The sequence below is a fragment of the Chiroxiphia lanceolata genome, chromosome 1 (assembly GCF_009829145.1).
Source record: "Chiroxiphia lanceolata isolate bChiLan1 chromosome 1, bChiLan1.pri, whole genome shotgun sequence".
NCBI classification, from domain to species: domain Eukaryota; kingdom Metazoa; phylum Chordata; class Aves; order Passeriformes; family Pipridae; genus Chiroxiphia; species Chiroxiphia lanceolata.
Window position 1 is genome coordinate 132,057,843 of NC_045637.1, and position 15,011 is coordinate 132,072,853.

General features: G+C 34.2%; 1 protein-coding gene across 5 annotated transcripts in view; it reads right to left on the reverse strand.

Annotated features, from left to right (window-relative positions):
* ANKIB1 (ankyrin repeat and IBR domain containing 1) overlaps window positions 1-15,011 on the reverse strand; it is an 84,491-nt gene that overhangs the window by 17,872 nt on the left and 51,608 nt on the right. For all 5 annotated transcript variants that reach the window (XM_032683329.1, XM_032683318.1, XM_032683334.1 and 2 more), the window contains exons 5-9: window positions 10,387-10,504; window positions 6,687-6,895; window positions 4,332-4,420; window positions 2,447-2,591; window positions 954-1,120 (exon numbers count right to left, since the gene is read on the reverse strand). In XM_032683329.1, coding sequence (XP_032539220.1) covers window positions 954-1,120; window positions 2,447-2,591; window positions 4,332-4,420; window positions 6,687-6,895; window positions 10,387-10,504 — 728 coding nt within the window. The remainder of the gene's footprint in view (window positions 1-953; window positions 1,121-2,446; window positions 2,592-4,331; window positions 4,421-6,686; window positions 6,896-10,386; window positions 10,505-15,011) is intronic.

The following is a 15,011-nucleotide window of genomic DNA, read 5'->3' on the forward strand; positions in this document are numbered from 1 at the left end:
TTGCATTCACATAGGGAAAGAACTAAACCCAGAAGCTTCTTTCATTAACAGTCTTACGACATTTGGAATCAAGCAGATGACTCAGGATGTCCTTGCATCATGGTTTCAATGAAAAATGAAAAGAAGAATTACTCAGTTTGTCTCAATATCTATACTTTGGCTGACCCTTTTAGATTTTCCAAGAGAGAAAAGATGTCCCACTACATTAGTCATAAATTATCAAGTCTGACAACGTCAAGGAACTATGACAGGGCTTTGCTCTGCACTTCAGAAAAACATCCCAAAACTTTTTTACTTTCATTGATGTTGTTTTGTCCTTTCCTTGGAAGTGCTGAAGATCGGCAGTGTGCGGTGTGTTTTAAAAAATATCTGGCTTTTTACTCCTTCTTGAGCTTGTATTCATCTTAAGACTCAAGAGAAGTTAACATAAAGAAAAAGTGCTGATCCTAAAGTGAAACAAAGACGGAGTGATCCTGCAAACAGAATAGCTATGTCTGAAGTAAATGGTCCTTCATGGTCCTCTTTAAACTCCAAACTTCTCTCATGTGATTCTACCAAAATTCAGAAAGAGCTAAAAATTGCTGATTTTCTGCACTGTAATTCATGTTTCAATTATACTACAACAAACCAGAGCAGACACAAAAATCTCTCTACCAGTATCCCATTTCTCCTCTGTCTCCTCAGAACAGAACATAACAACATTCCATGCTGTTGTTTTGCATCTAACAGAGCCAATAATGAGTATTGCATTATAAACCTTTGCTGTGTTCCAAAATACTAAAGTATTTGTGCACATGGGGTTATTTACTGAATGGATAGAGGATAATATAGTCACATACCATTCCATACAAATTTCTGTTGCACCCTTGGTCCTAAGTGGGACTTTTGAATTAGTACCTGCACTTGCAGTGACTGTGAGTTTATGGAGATGTAGGTAAGTTGCTAGTACTAACCAGCAGAAAAGATGTCCTTTGCCACAATCTACTGCAGGGGCTTTCAGCATTGGGAAGCTAAGTGTATCTGATCCTGTTGAATTTGATCCTTGTCTTGTTAGCCTTACTGCTCTTTCACATCCTGGTATAGGACACCATTTAATAGCAGGATTATTTTCAACAAAGGCCTGTGGAAATAAAAAAGAAAAATACTTGACTACATAAGATCAGATTTCATCGATATAAATCTGTATTCATAATCTTCCCTTAAAAGAACAAAGCCAAAAGCATAAGGACAATCTTGTGGCTGTGATGATAGACTTTTTAAAATAGTTATAAAAGGGAATAAAGTAATATCTTTTTTTTTTTTTTCAGTAACAACGGTACTCCAAACCTACACTAAGAAGTGTACCTACATTTCAAACAAAACATTCAATCTGTGCAAGTCAATTCCTTTGTGATGTGGCTTACAGTAAAGTTCTACTATATATGTGCTGGCAATACATTCATTAACAGAACTGACTTTTGCAGATGAAAAGAATTAAAACCTTACTGATTAAGCAAAAATCCCATAATGTATCCCATCCACAATAAACCTGAAATCAGAACTGGACTAATTCAGGAATTTACTTCCAATCTATTTGGTTATTGTGACAGGTCTTCTTTTGTAAAAATTACACCTAATAAATGAGGAGGAAAAGGAACTTCCACTACTTTGCTTCAAACCTGATCACCAGCCACTAAAAAGATATAAAAGATTAATCAAATCTGATAATTTAATTTGCATCTTACTGTGTAAGATTGTTACGAAAAGTATTGTACTGTAAATTAAAAAATATTTCTCTACTTTCTTTTGCCCTGCCACCACTGATCAGTAGCACATTACTCAAAGACTAGTTCATTACTACACTAGCATAAAAGAAAAAAGGTGAATTAAAAGCTTGCTTTTAAAAATAAGTTGCAATGATGAAAATAAATACATTAAAAAAAAACAAACAGGAAAAGCAAATCTAACTTTCCCTACTTCTCCTCTTCCTATATATACTAATCATATCAAGCACTGGATGAAAGAAATGTCAGTAATTCACTTGTACTAATAAATTTTTTAAAAGTAAACAGGTACTAATTTTGAATGTAAACTGTTTCTCAGTAATAAAAATAATCCAAAAACTGTTAAAAATTTCAGGTTGCAAACACAATCAACCCTGGCTGCTTAAAACCTTCATATCACCTGTTACAAAAATGAGTTTGATCAAATTATTTTATTAATACTGCATTAGGCAACATATTATGGAAGTATGGCATTTACACTTAAGGAATAATGTTCCTTCTTTCTTTCTCTGTGGTATAGCAAACACTGATATTATGGTATATAAGATAGCCAATAACTCAGTATATGTAATTGCTTATGAACTTCTACTTGGAAAGTTACAGATATATCACACAGAAGTTGTAAGTTATTTTTTATAAAATGAATTACAGTTCAAGAATACAAGAACAGTTTAATAATTTACCTTAATGTCAAATTGAAGGTATCTTTTGTCCATCTCCTTGGAAACCACACTTTCTATGATGTCTACAGGCACAAGCTGGAAACAATCATATGCTGGGCAAAAAATGTTGTGAGCTTCACCTTCCTGAATTTTCAGATTCAAAAATCTGCCAGAATTTTGTCAGTCAGTATTTGCGAATAAAAAGTAAAAGTTAAAAGGCTGCAGAGTACTTTACACTAAGTTCACAGATATTCACAATAATCAATTTTTAAACAAAGAATAAGAAGTATCCCTTTCTGGTCAAAAGGGCTACAAATTTGATGACTAGCATAATAAAAGAAAAAAAAGAACAGTCATGGTCCAAATGTGAGCGTCATCAGCAACATTTAGCCTTATGTGTTTGTGGTTTCCATCCTTGTCATTTATCAGAGAGCTCTGCAATGTTTAATTAAACTGAGCATTACTTCTACCTTAAATGAGTAATGGAGCATGTAAGTGTAATTAATCTAGGAAATAATTAATGTGATACGCAACTAATTTCTACAATTGTGCTAATAAAAACAGGTCTGCTCTTGAACATAAATGTCTGAATTGTGACCTTTGTAGTCCCTAAGCATCAGAATGCAAGACAGAATGAGCTCAGAAATCTGCTGAAAGCTGGACTTAGTAACAGTTTGCAGAGTTGCTTAGTTTAAAAGCTATAATATATCTATTAATCTGACATCAAGGATGATACTCATCTAACTTTAACCATCTAAAGGACAGACAGCTATTCTAAGGTAGTCACCTGAGATCCTTTAATAGATAGGTAGAAAGAGCTGCCAACTCATCCCATCTTGGATTCATATCCTAGAATAGGATAACTCAGTCCTGGCTATGCTCTGAGTAACTCAGAAATGACTGCCTCAGGAATATGAATTCCACCCTAGATGTGCCACTACAAACACTTGCTTGACATTGGGCGGTGGCTCTGAGTCTGTGGCTCTGTGCTGGACTCTGTACTGCACAGACCGCAGTACAGCAACCAGATTAGAAGCATCATGTCAAGCCAGTGCTCTGTTGGTAACTTCTACAGCACTGCACAGCTATTTGCAAGACAAGAGAAGCATGACTACCAATTTTCTTGCTGCTGAAAAAAATGCCTTTGAAAAGCTCCAATGGAAAAGAAAGTGCTCTTCCTTAACCTCGGGCGGATGGGTTCACACAAATTGGGCTGATCTGCAGTAGGAATAGCTGTGCTGAAAAGACACTGTAACAAGACACTACAGTGCTACAGTTCAAGTAGTACAATCTCCTGAATGGGGACACAGATGAATACAAAGGCACTGCATACAGATATAATTATTCCTGGGAAGTATGATTAATATTTATACTAGCACAATTATCCATGTCTGAGTTTTTTACTAGCATGACTGTTCTGACCTATGAAGTAACAAGAAATTACACTAATAGAACTTCTAAGTGAAACCTACCCCTCAGTTATTAACCCTCAACATAAGAAAGCATTTTAATTGCTTTTCTGACTGGAAATGGATTTACGATGCCTAAGTTCAGTATGCTAAATCAAGAGATGGAATTAAGCATGCACTTAATTTAGAAAGTGTAAACCCCAATGCTGCCAACAGCACATGCACACTGAACGAATCAAGAGTAGGCTTTTCTATTTACACAGAGGCTTGAAACATTTGCTTTAGAGTTTTGCTGAGTCAGGACGAAAACAAACATTACATAAGCCTAAAACAGTCAGTAACAGTTGTTTGAGTGACAACTAAAATACTTCATAGGTTTAAACCAGCAACTCTTTGAAACCCCAAAAATACTTTAAAGCTGTTTACAGTCTCTGTCCTTTCTTCTTCAAAATGGCAAGTATGAAAGTTTCTCACGATAGAAAAGCATGTATACTCACGCCTCCCAGCATGCTCTGCAGAAGTCATGTCCACAAGGCATATCCACTGGGTCTTCAAATACAGAAATATTACACATACAAATGTCACACTGTAAATGAAAAAATACTTCTGATTAAGAAACACCCTAAAGCCTTTCATATTGTTAGCAGAACAAGTTATGTTGGAAAGTCTCACTGAAAATTCAAAGAAGGGCTCAGCAGAGGGAAAAAAATCTAACTGCAATCAGAAAAAAATAGTTATTTAAGCTATAGAAATAGAAATAGGAAAGATTAGGTATCTCTGTTTCTATACCTTCCTATCCAAATAGCATATTTTGGGCTGGCTTTTGGTGTGTCCTCGAGCTCAGGAAGTGCTTCACCCTGCAGAGTGCTGGGATCTCAGAGTTAGAATTCTGGGTCCAAAAGGGACCCGAATTTGTCATTAGCTTCACAGATACCCAGAAATTACTTTAGAGATGACAGAGGCTACAAGAAATGTTTGGCATCTCACACAATCAGGACCAAATCAAGGTGGAACAGCTTGGGTGTGCAGCAGCAGCAAATATTTTAAGTAATCATCCACATAAATAGTATTTTTTAAAAGACTTTGATGTTTTCAATCCAAATAAAAAGTTACACTACTAATATTCCAACAGAAGACACCACTGCTGAATTTTACAGAAGTATGATACTAAAGAAAAAATAACATTGAGTATTAAGACCCTTACTTTGAAAACATTTAATGCATAGGGATGAAACCAGTCATTGGTTGTGGTTTTGTGTAAAAATAAATATTAATGTTCTTCAAGGAATACAAATGGATTTTTCTTTTCATTGGAACAAAGATTCCATGAAAATTTACTTCAACTTTCAATACACTTGATATTATACACACATAGGACATTTTCAGAAAGTTAACCTGTGGTATGCCACTCTACAAGCACTTGTATCACAGTCAAAACAAAATCAAACCAAAAGAAGTCAGCCTTTAAAGTGCAAAACTCAGTGAAGGTATTTACTGTTGCTTTAGTCATTTCAGCTTATTGTCTGGCCAAAATTAAATATTTTAAAAGTTGACAATGCACCAAAAATGTTCACTATTAAATTTATAAAAGCTTTAAATTTTGTTTAAAACATAACTCTAAAATAAGGAATTTCATGAAGCCCTGAGTTCAAAATATCAAGCAAGAACATTTACGGGTACAGTTTTAATTATAAGATAGGATGCAAAGGCAAAATCTGAAATGGAGCTTTGTAGCTGGTGGTTTTATTTTATCTATTCCTTTTAGTTTTAATGTTCCTGCCAAAATGAGAGGCCTCAAAAAAATATGTATTGTTTCATCAACAACATTCTGAAGACAGTTTTGATAGATTTGATAGTTTAGATAAGATTTTTAAACAAACAGAAAGACTAAATGTATAACTCTGAATTTGGATTTAGACATACTACATATAGCACAGCAATCATTATTCAAACCGGCATTCCTGGCTTATGGACCATTAATGAAAACCAAAATACACAATGTAGAACTGAAGACATATAATCTTCCATTAAATTCACAGACAATATTTAACTTCTAATGTAAATAAATGTACAATAACCATGTTCCTCCTATATAGCTTCTTTTTAAGCATTTTACAATAAAAAGAAATAAAAAATCTCTTATGCAGGAATGCAAAATCTTAATTTTAATATGAGATGTAGGGATGATCCACTTGCAAGACTGCATATAATATTCTCGAAAAATGCTTAGGTCACGGAGCAAAAGTTTTATAACGCTGCAGCTGCAGATTATTAAAAAGAGAACCCTGTCTTCCAAAAGAACCACACTGATTTTAATGAAAGGAGCTTTCATATTTCAAATTTGCAATAGCGTTATGAACCGCTTCAAGCAGCCCACACATAGTAAAAGTAATTATAAGCTTACAGTACACTAGTGGGCTGACATTTCAAAATGCAGACAAAGAGAATTCTGTTTTCTAGAAAAAAAAAATTTCAAAAGGCAAGGTTCACAGGACTGAATACATTTAGGGAAATGGATATAATGAAAGTGAACATCTTGATAAGGATGAGATGAGAAGTTCAAAAGAGCCAAATGCACTGATGTCACTGTAGCTGGCTAAAATGACAGTTTGTGAGTTACAGCCAAGGTAAGAACAGAATGATTTACGTTAGCCAGACGCTCAACTGTTTTATCATATAGAATGTTTAGGGTGTCAACTTCTCTGTTCACCACTTTTGGCAAGAGAAACACTTTACACCTTTACAAATGCCCTTTCACAATGGGAGGACGATGCAGCTCTGTCTACACAAGTGCACTATGTTTAGAAATCAGTCTTTTGCCCTGCTAGTTTCAGATCTATTTATAAACTTACCACAGCTGTCTCCATGTCTCCTGGTGAGGGACTGATTTCATCAGGGGAAGTGACAGAGGAGCGAGTAGTGCGTGGAGTTCGTGGAGAAGGGAGAGTATCCCATGCGTTGTATCCACTTGGAGGGGGAGTTGGCATCTGAACCCCTGAACGCTGGCAGCAATTCTCTGGGTTACACATCCACGCTTCAAGTAACTTCTCCCTGTCCCAGTCTTCAGTAAGTACAGATACAGGCAATTATGCAGCTGACAGTGTTTAAAATACATACATATATAAATTCTAAACTAAACCTTTTCAGAATAAATAAGCATGATAAAGTGTGAGTGAATGGAACTTTGGACTACATTTTAGAGAACACATTCCAACGTAATACATAATGCAACGTATTTTTGTAAGTCTTAAAATTATTTTTGTTATTTACTTAAAGCAACTGTAGCAGCTAGGAGACTTGATTGGAAACCAGAATTGTACTGACTTTCACAGACAGATGAAAATATAGCAGCCCTTATTACCACACAATTTTTAATATTTTTCCTTTCTGTGAAAAAAGTAATTGTTCAATATGGATTCACTTTTATCTACTGTGTTTTTTGTTTTTTTTTTTTTTTTTTTTTAAATGAAGCCATGAAATGAAGGAAGAAGAACTAAGATTCAAACTGGATTACAAAAAGATTCGTGATCTAATGAGTCTTCATATATATATATATATATATATATATATGTATATGTATGTATGTAAGTGATGTGTTTCTGGGAAAAAAGAAATAAAAAACCCCACATGATTACAAAGAAAATTGCATATATTCTTCCTACATTTTATTCTATAATTAAGTGTTAAAGAATGTTTTATTTTTATTCATAATTAACATTGCTCACTTATATACAAAAAAAGAACTAGTGAAACAAAATGTTATATATTAGTATCTTAAAACTAAATAAAATCTTTCTTCACAATTGTTTGAAATATTTTCTGTTTCTTATTTGTAATATTAATTCTAAAGATATGATAAGAATAGTGGGGTTTTCTATCAAAAATACTTTAAAGTTCTCATTTAAATATAAATCTATCAAATTCCTATATGGATTTGAATCTAAAACCATCAACACTATGCACAGTTCAGGGAAAATTGAATTGGATAAAGAAAGAGAAATTTCTCAATTTTTTCCTATCACTTAAAATAAATATTTTAAAGTTTGCGTGTTTTTTAAATGTTAGGTACTCCCAAAGGAACATCAATGTTATTAATCAAGAGATGGCTTATTTTTACTGAATATTTTATAAGGAAAAGATAAATAGGATTCCTATACTGTATTAGTGCTGGGAAAACAGATATATGTCCTAAGCACTGAACTTAGTAAAAATATTGCCTCTGTCGAATAATGATTGCAGTCATACTAAAATCTGCTCCTTCCTAATCTGAAAAAAAAAAAAAATTCTTCAAGCTGAAGATGATTTACTGATCAGGTCCTTACTTGTCTAAACTAAAACATATAATGGGTTAGTTTAATTTCATTTGTTTAAAGATATGGACACTGAACATATTTACACTTCAAAAATTATAAATTTTATCAGCATTTTTCAAATTACCCTGAGCTTATAATCCTTCAGACAGGAATTGACTGATGTTAAGATACAGATAAAATATAAAATTTGCTAAAAATTTTCTTAACTTTCTTTGATTGTGTTGTATCTTTAAAATTAGAAAGGGTTAAGACATGCTACTAAATGGATCCATTGCGTTCTCTTTACTAACTTAGGAGTTTTAGTAAAACACAAGTTATATTTGCTCAATTGCCTCTCTTTTATCCTGAAATCACCTGCTGTATAATGAACTAGGAGAGAAACAGAGACAACGTTGAAAAAATACTTGCAGAAAAACTGTGAAGTTATTTATTTTCATGACTGCCATAATAACATGTTTTTATCTTGGCTCTAATTCTTTGTATTTCTGTCTCTCAATTAAAAAGAAAAGAAAAGAAAAATACACTCAATTCTTAAAGACTATGTTGATCAATTGATATAGTCGTACAATAAGAAAAGCAAAATTTGTTGGATTAAATACTATGTATCTGTGATCTTTCCAAGCATTTAAAACATGCTTTTCATACATGAAATGTAAATTAAGATTTCACATTATTCATTCACGAATTTCAAGATTTAATGCAAAAAACATTACAATTTGACATTTGATGTTTCCCAATGGTCTAAACCTTTGTAAATAGCTCAGTTATTCCTTTTGCTAAGCTGACCCAATACAGCTGCAGGCAAATAGTTGACTTTCTCAAGACTTGCTAATTGTCTGTGCTTCTTTCTGCGCACTGGCCAATTGCATTAAATTACCCCTACATCACTAAGGCAACATCAGCAGAATGACCATTCCAACACAGACTGATTTCTTCTCAACTTTCAAGTCCTGCTTGCTAGATGCTGGCAGACATTTCTGCACAGTTTACATCAACCTCACTGATTTTGGACTTATTGCAGACTGAGCTGGGAGTTTGAACAGTATTGTCATAATTTTCCTCTTCAAAATATCTGCACAGGTTATGGAGCCTATTCAGTCAAATATTTATAATTTTTAGCATTCAAATATTGAACATATTATAAACACAATATAAGAAGTAAACAAACACTCAACATTAAAAAATCATATGCAAAGACTATGCCTTAAATATCACACTGGCACATGTTCACGTTGACTTAATTCAATATTAAAAGGAATGCAAATACCAGCTACGGAAAATAACGTAAAAGAGATGAATTTCAGGTACCACAACTCTTCATGAAACTCTACCAAAAGTTGTGGGTTTAAAATAATGTCTTCCTATTTCACTTTTCCCTCTTCCATTGATTTTCACAAGGAGCCCACAACAATAATAGGGTATGAAAGCTTAATCCAGTAACACGGTGATGAACATGCAAACCATTAACTGCCTGAGTAGTTCCTTTGGCATAAAATAACAATGCAGATGCTTCAGTAAGCATAAGTTTTGAATCACTGAATCAAAGCCTAAAGCTTACACTGAGTTTCAGAAATACTTTTGTCTGGAGCAAACACACTGCATTCAGTATATCCCCTTTCTGACAACCCCAGATTAAATCACACAAGAGCACATACTTATTTCAGTGAAATTAAACTAGTTACAGATATGCACACACACTAAAGCATACCCTGTGTTAAAAGCAGACCCTTTATAAAAATCCTTCAAAGGACATACAGTCATACGATTTAAACCCCACAGCAATTTCCAACCATTACAATGGTCAGATTGCTTTTATTGCAACAAAAAATAAATCAAAAAAAAATTGGATCCAGTTTTACACACAAATGTATAGTGGCAGAAAACCAAAGGTCTGACAAAAATAGGTTTGATGAATTTGACTTTTTTAATATATAAAACCATGAAAGTTTTACTTCTGTGTCTCACCCAAATAGGATAGCTCTGTTTCTCCACAGTGCTCAAGCTAAAATGTCTTCCATTGTAATTCCTAGTTTGAATCACTTTCCTATCAGCTTTCCTGTCTGCCTCACTACTTTTTGACATAGTGCAGCTGTACTTCTTTCTGAAGTACTCTGTGCTCTGTTTCCTGCTATTTGATGAACCGTTACTTCTCTTTTACTTGGAAATAAAAGTCTAACATACAACTGCCATTTTGATTTTGCTGAAAACAGTTTCTTTAGACTCTAAGGATCTGGATTACCATGTGCCCGAAGTAGAGCTTCTGCAGTAAAGAGTGGGGCTTGGAGCATGTCGGCAGATTCCACGATCAGCATATCCTTTAGCCTTCGCAGGTCTTGAAGTCTTAGCCCTTCATATGGCTTTGAGAAGAAGAAGAAAGACAATTCATGTCTAGTATTTTCCAGTTAGTCCCTAATGCAGTATTAAAATGAAAGCATTCAAAGCACTGTTACTTATCACCATCTCAGCTGGGAGACGTGACAAAATTCATTCAGGGTGCACACCAATGACCATGCAAAGCTATACTGGAACACTGTCATTTTGCAGTATTTATACCATCTTTGTATATTTCAAAATCTAAAAGGAGTATCTCTAGAGTTCTCCATTATATCTGGAGGGTATGTTCAAATCTTAAGCTAGCCTAACACTAACTCTCTCCCTCAAAAAACCCTAGATTTTCACAGAATCCAGCTGAACTTTGATTCAGTGATTAAGTCTCAGATATTGTGGAATAGGTATGAGAATGCCTGACTAGATTTGAGCTAAGGATTTAGAGGAGAGCAAGAGAAAGGACAGGTTAGCATATATTGCACATAGATTCTTTGACACTATACATTAATTGAGACCTGTTAACTTTGAATTGATCTGGGGGAGAACACATTGAGAGATTAGAAAGTGAGAAGTTGTTAACAGAAGTCAGTACAGGTCTTTTGAGGCAATATTCACAGAAACACAAAAGGGCTGAGGTTGGAAGGGACTTGCAGATGATGTCATTTGGTCAAACCTTCCTGCTCAGGTATGGTCACTTAGAGCCAGCTGCCCAGGACCCTGTTCAGATTTGAATATCTCCAAGGCTGGGGATTCATTGTACATGAAGATGTCAAAACTCTTTGACAAACAATGGCCAATTTTGATAGCCCTACACAGTCAGAGCAGATTCCTTCCTAGTCTGGAGCTCCATCTCCATGTTATAACAAAAAAAAAGGCAAATCAGAAAGACAAAAAGGAATAATTTTAGGATTCTGAATTAGCTCCAGCCAAGATAGTAGAGATGCATACATATTTTTGCAGACTCCTTTTTAAAACTAAGAAAGGAAGAACATGGCAGCAAATAATATATTTGTTAGTGTTGCACAGAGAAAAGGGACAAAAGGTAAAAAGAGAAAAAAAAGCAGGAGGGCATGTACAGAGAATGGATACAAAAAGGGTATTTAAAAAATACTATTCTTACATGCACCGATTTTATTTACTCCTATAAAGGTTAGTTAACAAAATATGTAAAGCATTTGACATAAAATGATATGTGCTCAGGACTAATTAGGACCTGCCCACCAAATGGCAAATGTCTTCAGCAATTCGGAGTTGAAAGGACACAGAGCAGCAATGATAACCACAGTTAAGACCACGCATCATTATTTACTATCTATATTTTGATTTTTATGTAGAGCGTAGTCCAGGAGTCTCCAGTGCTACATTATAAGCACACACACACATGCATACATACATAGCCAGAAAGTAAAAGACTGGTCCTGTCTTTGGATGTTTACAATCTAAGTAAAAGTCTACTGTGCCCTTTGAGGATAACAAACAGAAGGCAGAAGTGATGAGGAGAACGAATACCCTGGGCTTCTAAACAATTTTCTTCCTAAACAACTTCCTTCCTATAATCTAGACATCACAATAAACTCCATAAAATGCACCTAAAACCATAACCGGCTCCCACAAGGATGTCTCCTGTAAGCTAATCAGTAAAATAAAGAGGTGCTTCTCAATATTAGGAACTTTGTGATCAGCAAGAGCCACGGCTCTGCACTGGGTCTTTGTCCTTTTTTAGAAAGCAAGCAAAGCAGAAGAGAAATGAACTGTGAGTGTCCTGACCTATATCTTGTTTGCCCAAGTTCAGGGAGTTTCTGTATGTCCTTCCATTACTGATCATGCATGACTCAGTAAAGGACAATCTGAACATTAATGGCTTGCACTGAAATACATCTAGGCCACTTGATTCATAGTATGCTGGAATTTGACTGACCTTAATTTCTTACAAAAAATTTAATTTATAAAAAACATGGGTGCCAGAATGATTATAACTGTGCGTATGTACAGCAAAAAAATGGAAGCAGAGAGTAAATCATCATGAGTGCATTTGAACTGCATTCTGAAATGCAATTGTAAAACAAGCAGCTTTGTCAGCACAACAGTACTCAATTCTTGAAAACTATATATATCATAAGAAGAAATGTCTTTTCTGTTAAACTTGCAACATATGCGCATATTTTAGGACACAGTATTCTATCCTGAAATGCAGATATGCTCAAAATTATATTTAACTGATTGGTTCTAGGTCAAACACTGGCAAGTATCTCCCTTGAGTAACAGACTATTACATTATCTCAGCTGGAGCATTCCACACAACCCAGTGGGGATTTTTGGATCTTCAGTTTTTAAGAATCCTAATTTTATCTTTTTAAGTAATGAGGGAAATATTTCCTAAGAATGTGTTTGAAACTTCAGACATCTGTTTCATAAAGTAATATATGAGCCCACAGAAGAAGCTGAAAGAAAAGAAATTTTAGGCTGACTCTATTAAGTAGCTTAATCTGGAAATTCCAGATCAAAGACTTTATACAATGGGAATGCTTAACAATGTTAATGTGTACAAGACAGTTTTGTAGAGACTTGTGAAGATACAGTCTTTAGTCACAAGGATGCACATCCTTTATGTAACATCACAGAGCTTTGTTTTAAACTACTTCAAACGTTGATGACTTGTCTCTGCAAAGCCATATGCTATAAAGGATTTTGGTTACAGCCTGTGATGCTCAGAGACCTCCTTTAATGCTCATTTATTGAGGAGCTCTTTATTGATATTTGCTGTGAAAAAAGACACTGTTCAATATTAGCATCATTCAACTATATAAAGATTTTGAATATACTATTTGAATTACTACTTTAATGCATTGTTGAGCTTCTCATTACAGATTCCAACACTTTTGTATTCTCAAGAGCTGTTCTTTTAAACTATTTTCTTCTCAAGTTTTTACCACTAACATTTAGGTATCATAAATTACATATTTTTTTTCTCCTGAAAATACTTTTAGTATGTAAGATGACTATTTTAACAGTTCATTTCAAACTATTATTATTTTCTTATCTTTTGAAGTACCATTAAAATAGCGGCAAAGTAACTATTTGCTACAGTGATGACTATATAATTAAATGGTGTCAAAATATTTCACGTAAATATCCTACGTTATGGGTGGATGGAGTTCTACAGTTAATGAAGTCATGTATTAAAAAATTTATTTATACTCCATTTAACTCATTCAAGTATAATTATATGCACTATATGTACGTAAGTGTACATATATCTTAACTAACTGTAGTCCCCTTCTTTCACTTAATAAACCATTCTCCATCTGTAGAGATAAAATAATTTTTAATAATTTTAGATAACTCCTTTCTCTTTGTACTTATGGTATTTGCATAACTTGTATATTTATATGACATCAATTCAGGAACTGAAGAAAACCATTCCAATTACTATACACTCAATAAATTATCTGTGACACATTCACTATCAGTGCATTTCTACAGTATTCAGTGGCACGTATGTAAAATGAATGAAGAAATCATACACTCTGCTTGCACAATAAATTCCACCAACTCTGACTAAGAGTCAAAACTGTTCTGGATGATCTGCTCTGAGGTACTGCTCATTCCCAGGTGTTTCTTATGTAAGTTCATAACATTGTATGATGTGATTGAAAGGAAGAATGTGGTTATCTCCCAGGGATACATAACCAAGACAAATATGCTCCCATGCTACAGTAAACAGAAATTTAAAAGACTGCGCAAATAAAACAACCCAAACTTATAAAGGCAGTTTAAAAATAATCACTGTCATATTATTTAGTCTATCTTCAATTAGATTTAAAAGATAAATATAAACTTAAGATTTTATGTAACAAAGATTTTTTTTTTGAGATTGTTCAACAAAGTAAGAGCAAAGAATCAAGAAAAAAAGGATTGTTCTCCTGTAAACACAGCAGGCCTGGAAGGGGAGGTATTGGGTACTATCATTCCAGATACTACCATGCATATATAAACACTGGAGTTAAGTCCATTTGCCTGTTTTGCCTGGAAAGAAATCCTATTCATGGTTTTCAAATGTATCTTTTCCTGTAACCTTCATTTAAGGGATGAAGTTACTTTGAAAATGCACTTCTTCATATTGAAAGTATTTTAATTATTCATGAATGAATATTCTGTGTCTTGGAAGGATGTTGAAGGACATCACCAAATGATACAGGCTAAATACTACGTTTAACAAGCATTTTGTACACTCGGTACCTCAGTGTTTAATAATATATAGAAATGAAATTGAGAGGAAAAAAATACAGGACCATCTTTGAGAGGCAATTTTGGTGAAGCATCTCTGTTTTGGGAAAGGCTTTTGGATTACTTCTCATGCCCCATTAAGATAACAGATGGAGGCATCACTATAGCCAGTGGTAATTGCAGCTTCCACTGCCCATTCCAGACATTCGTGCACAGACCTGTAGGATGAGCACATGTGGTCATTTGGATTGCAGTTCAGTGCAAGTCTTTCTAAGGCTGTTTTTTTTTCAACTGAAAAGTCCACTCTGA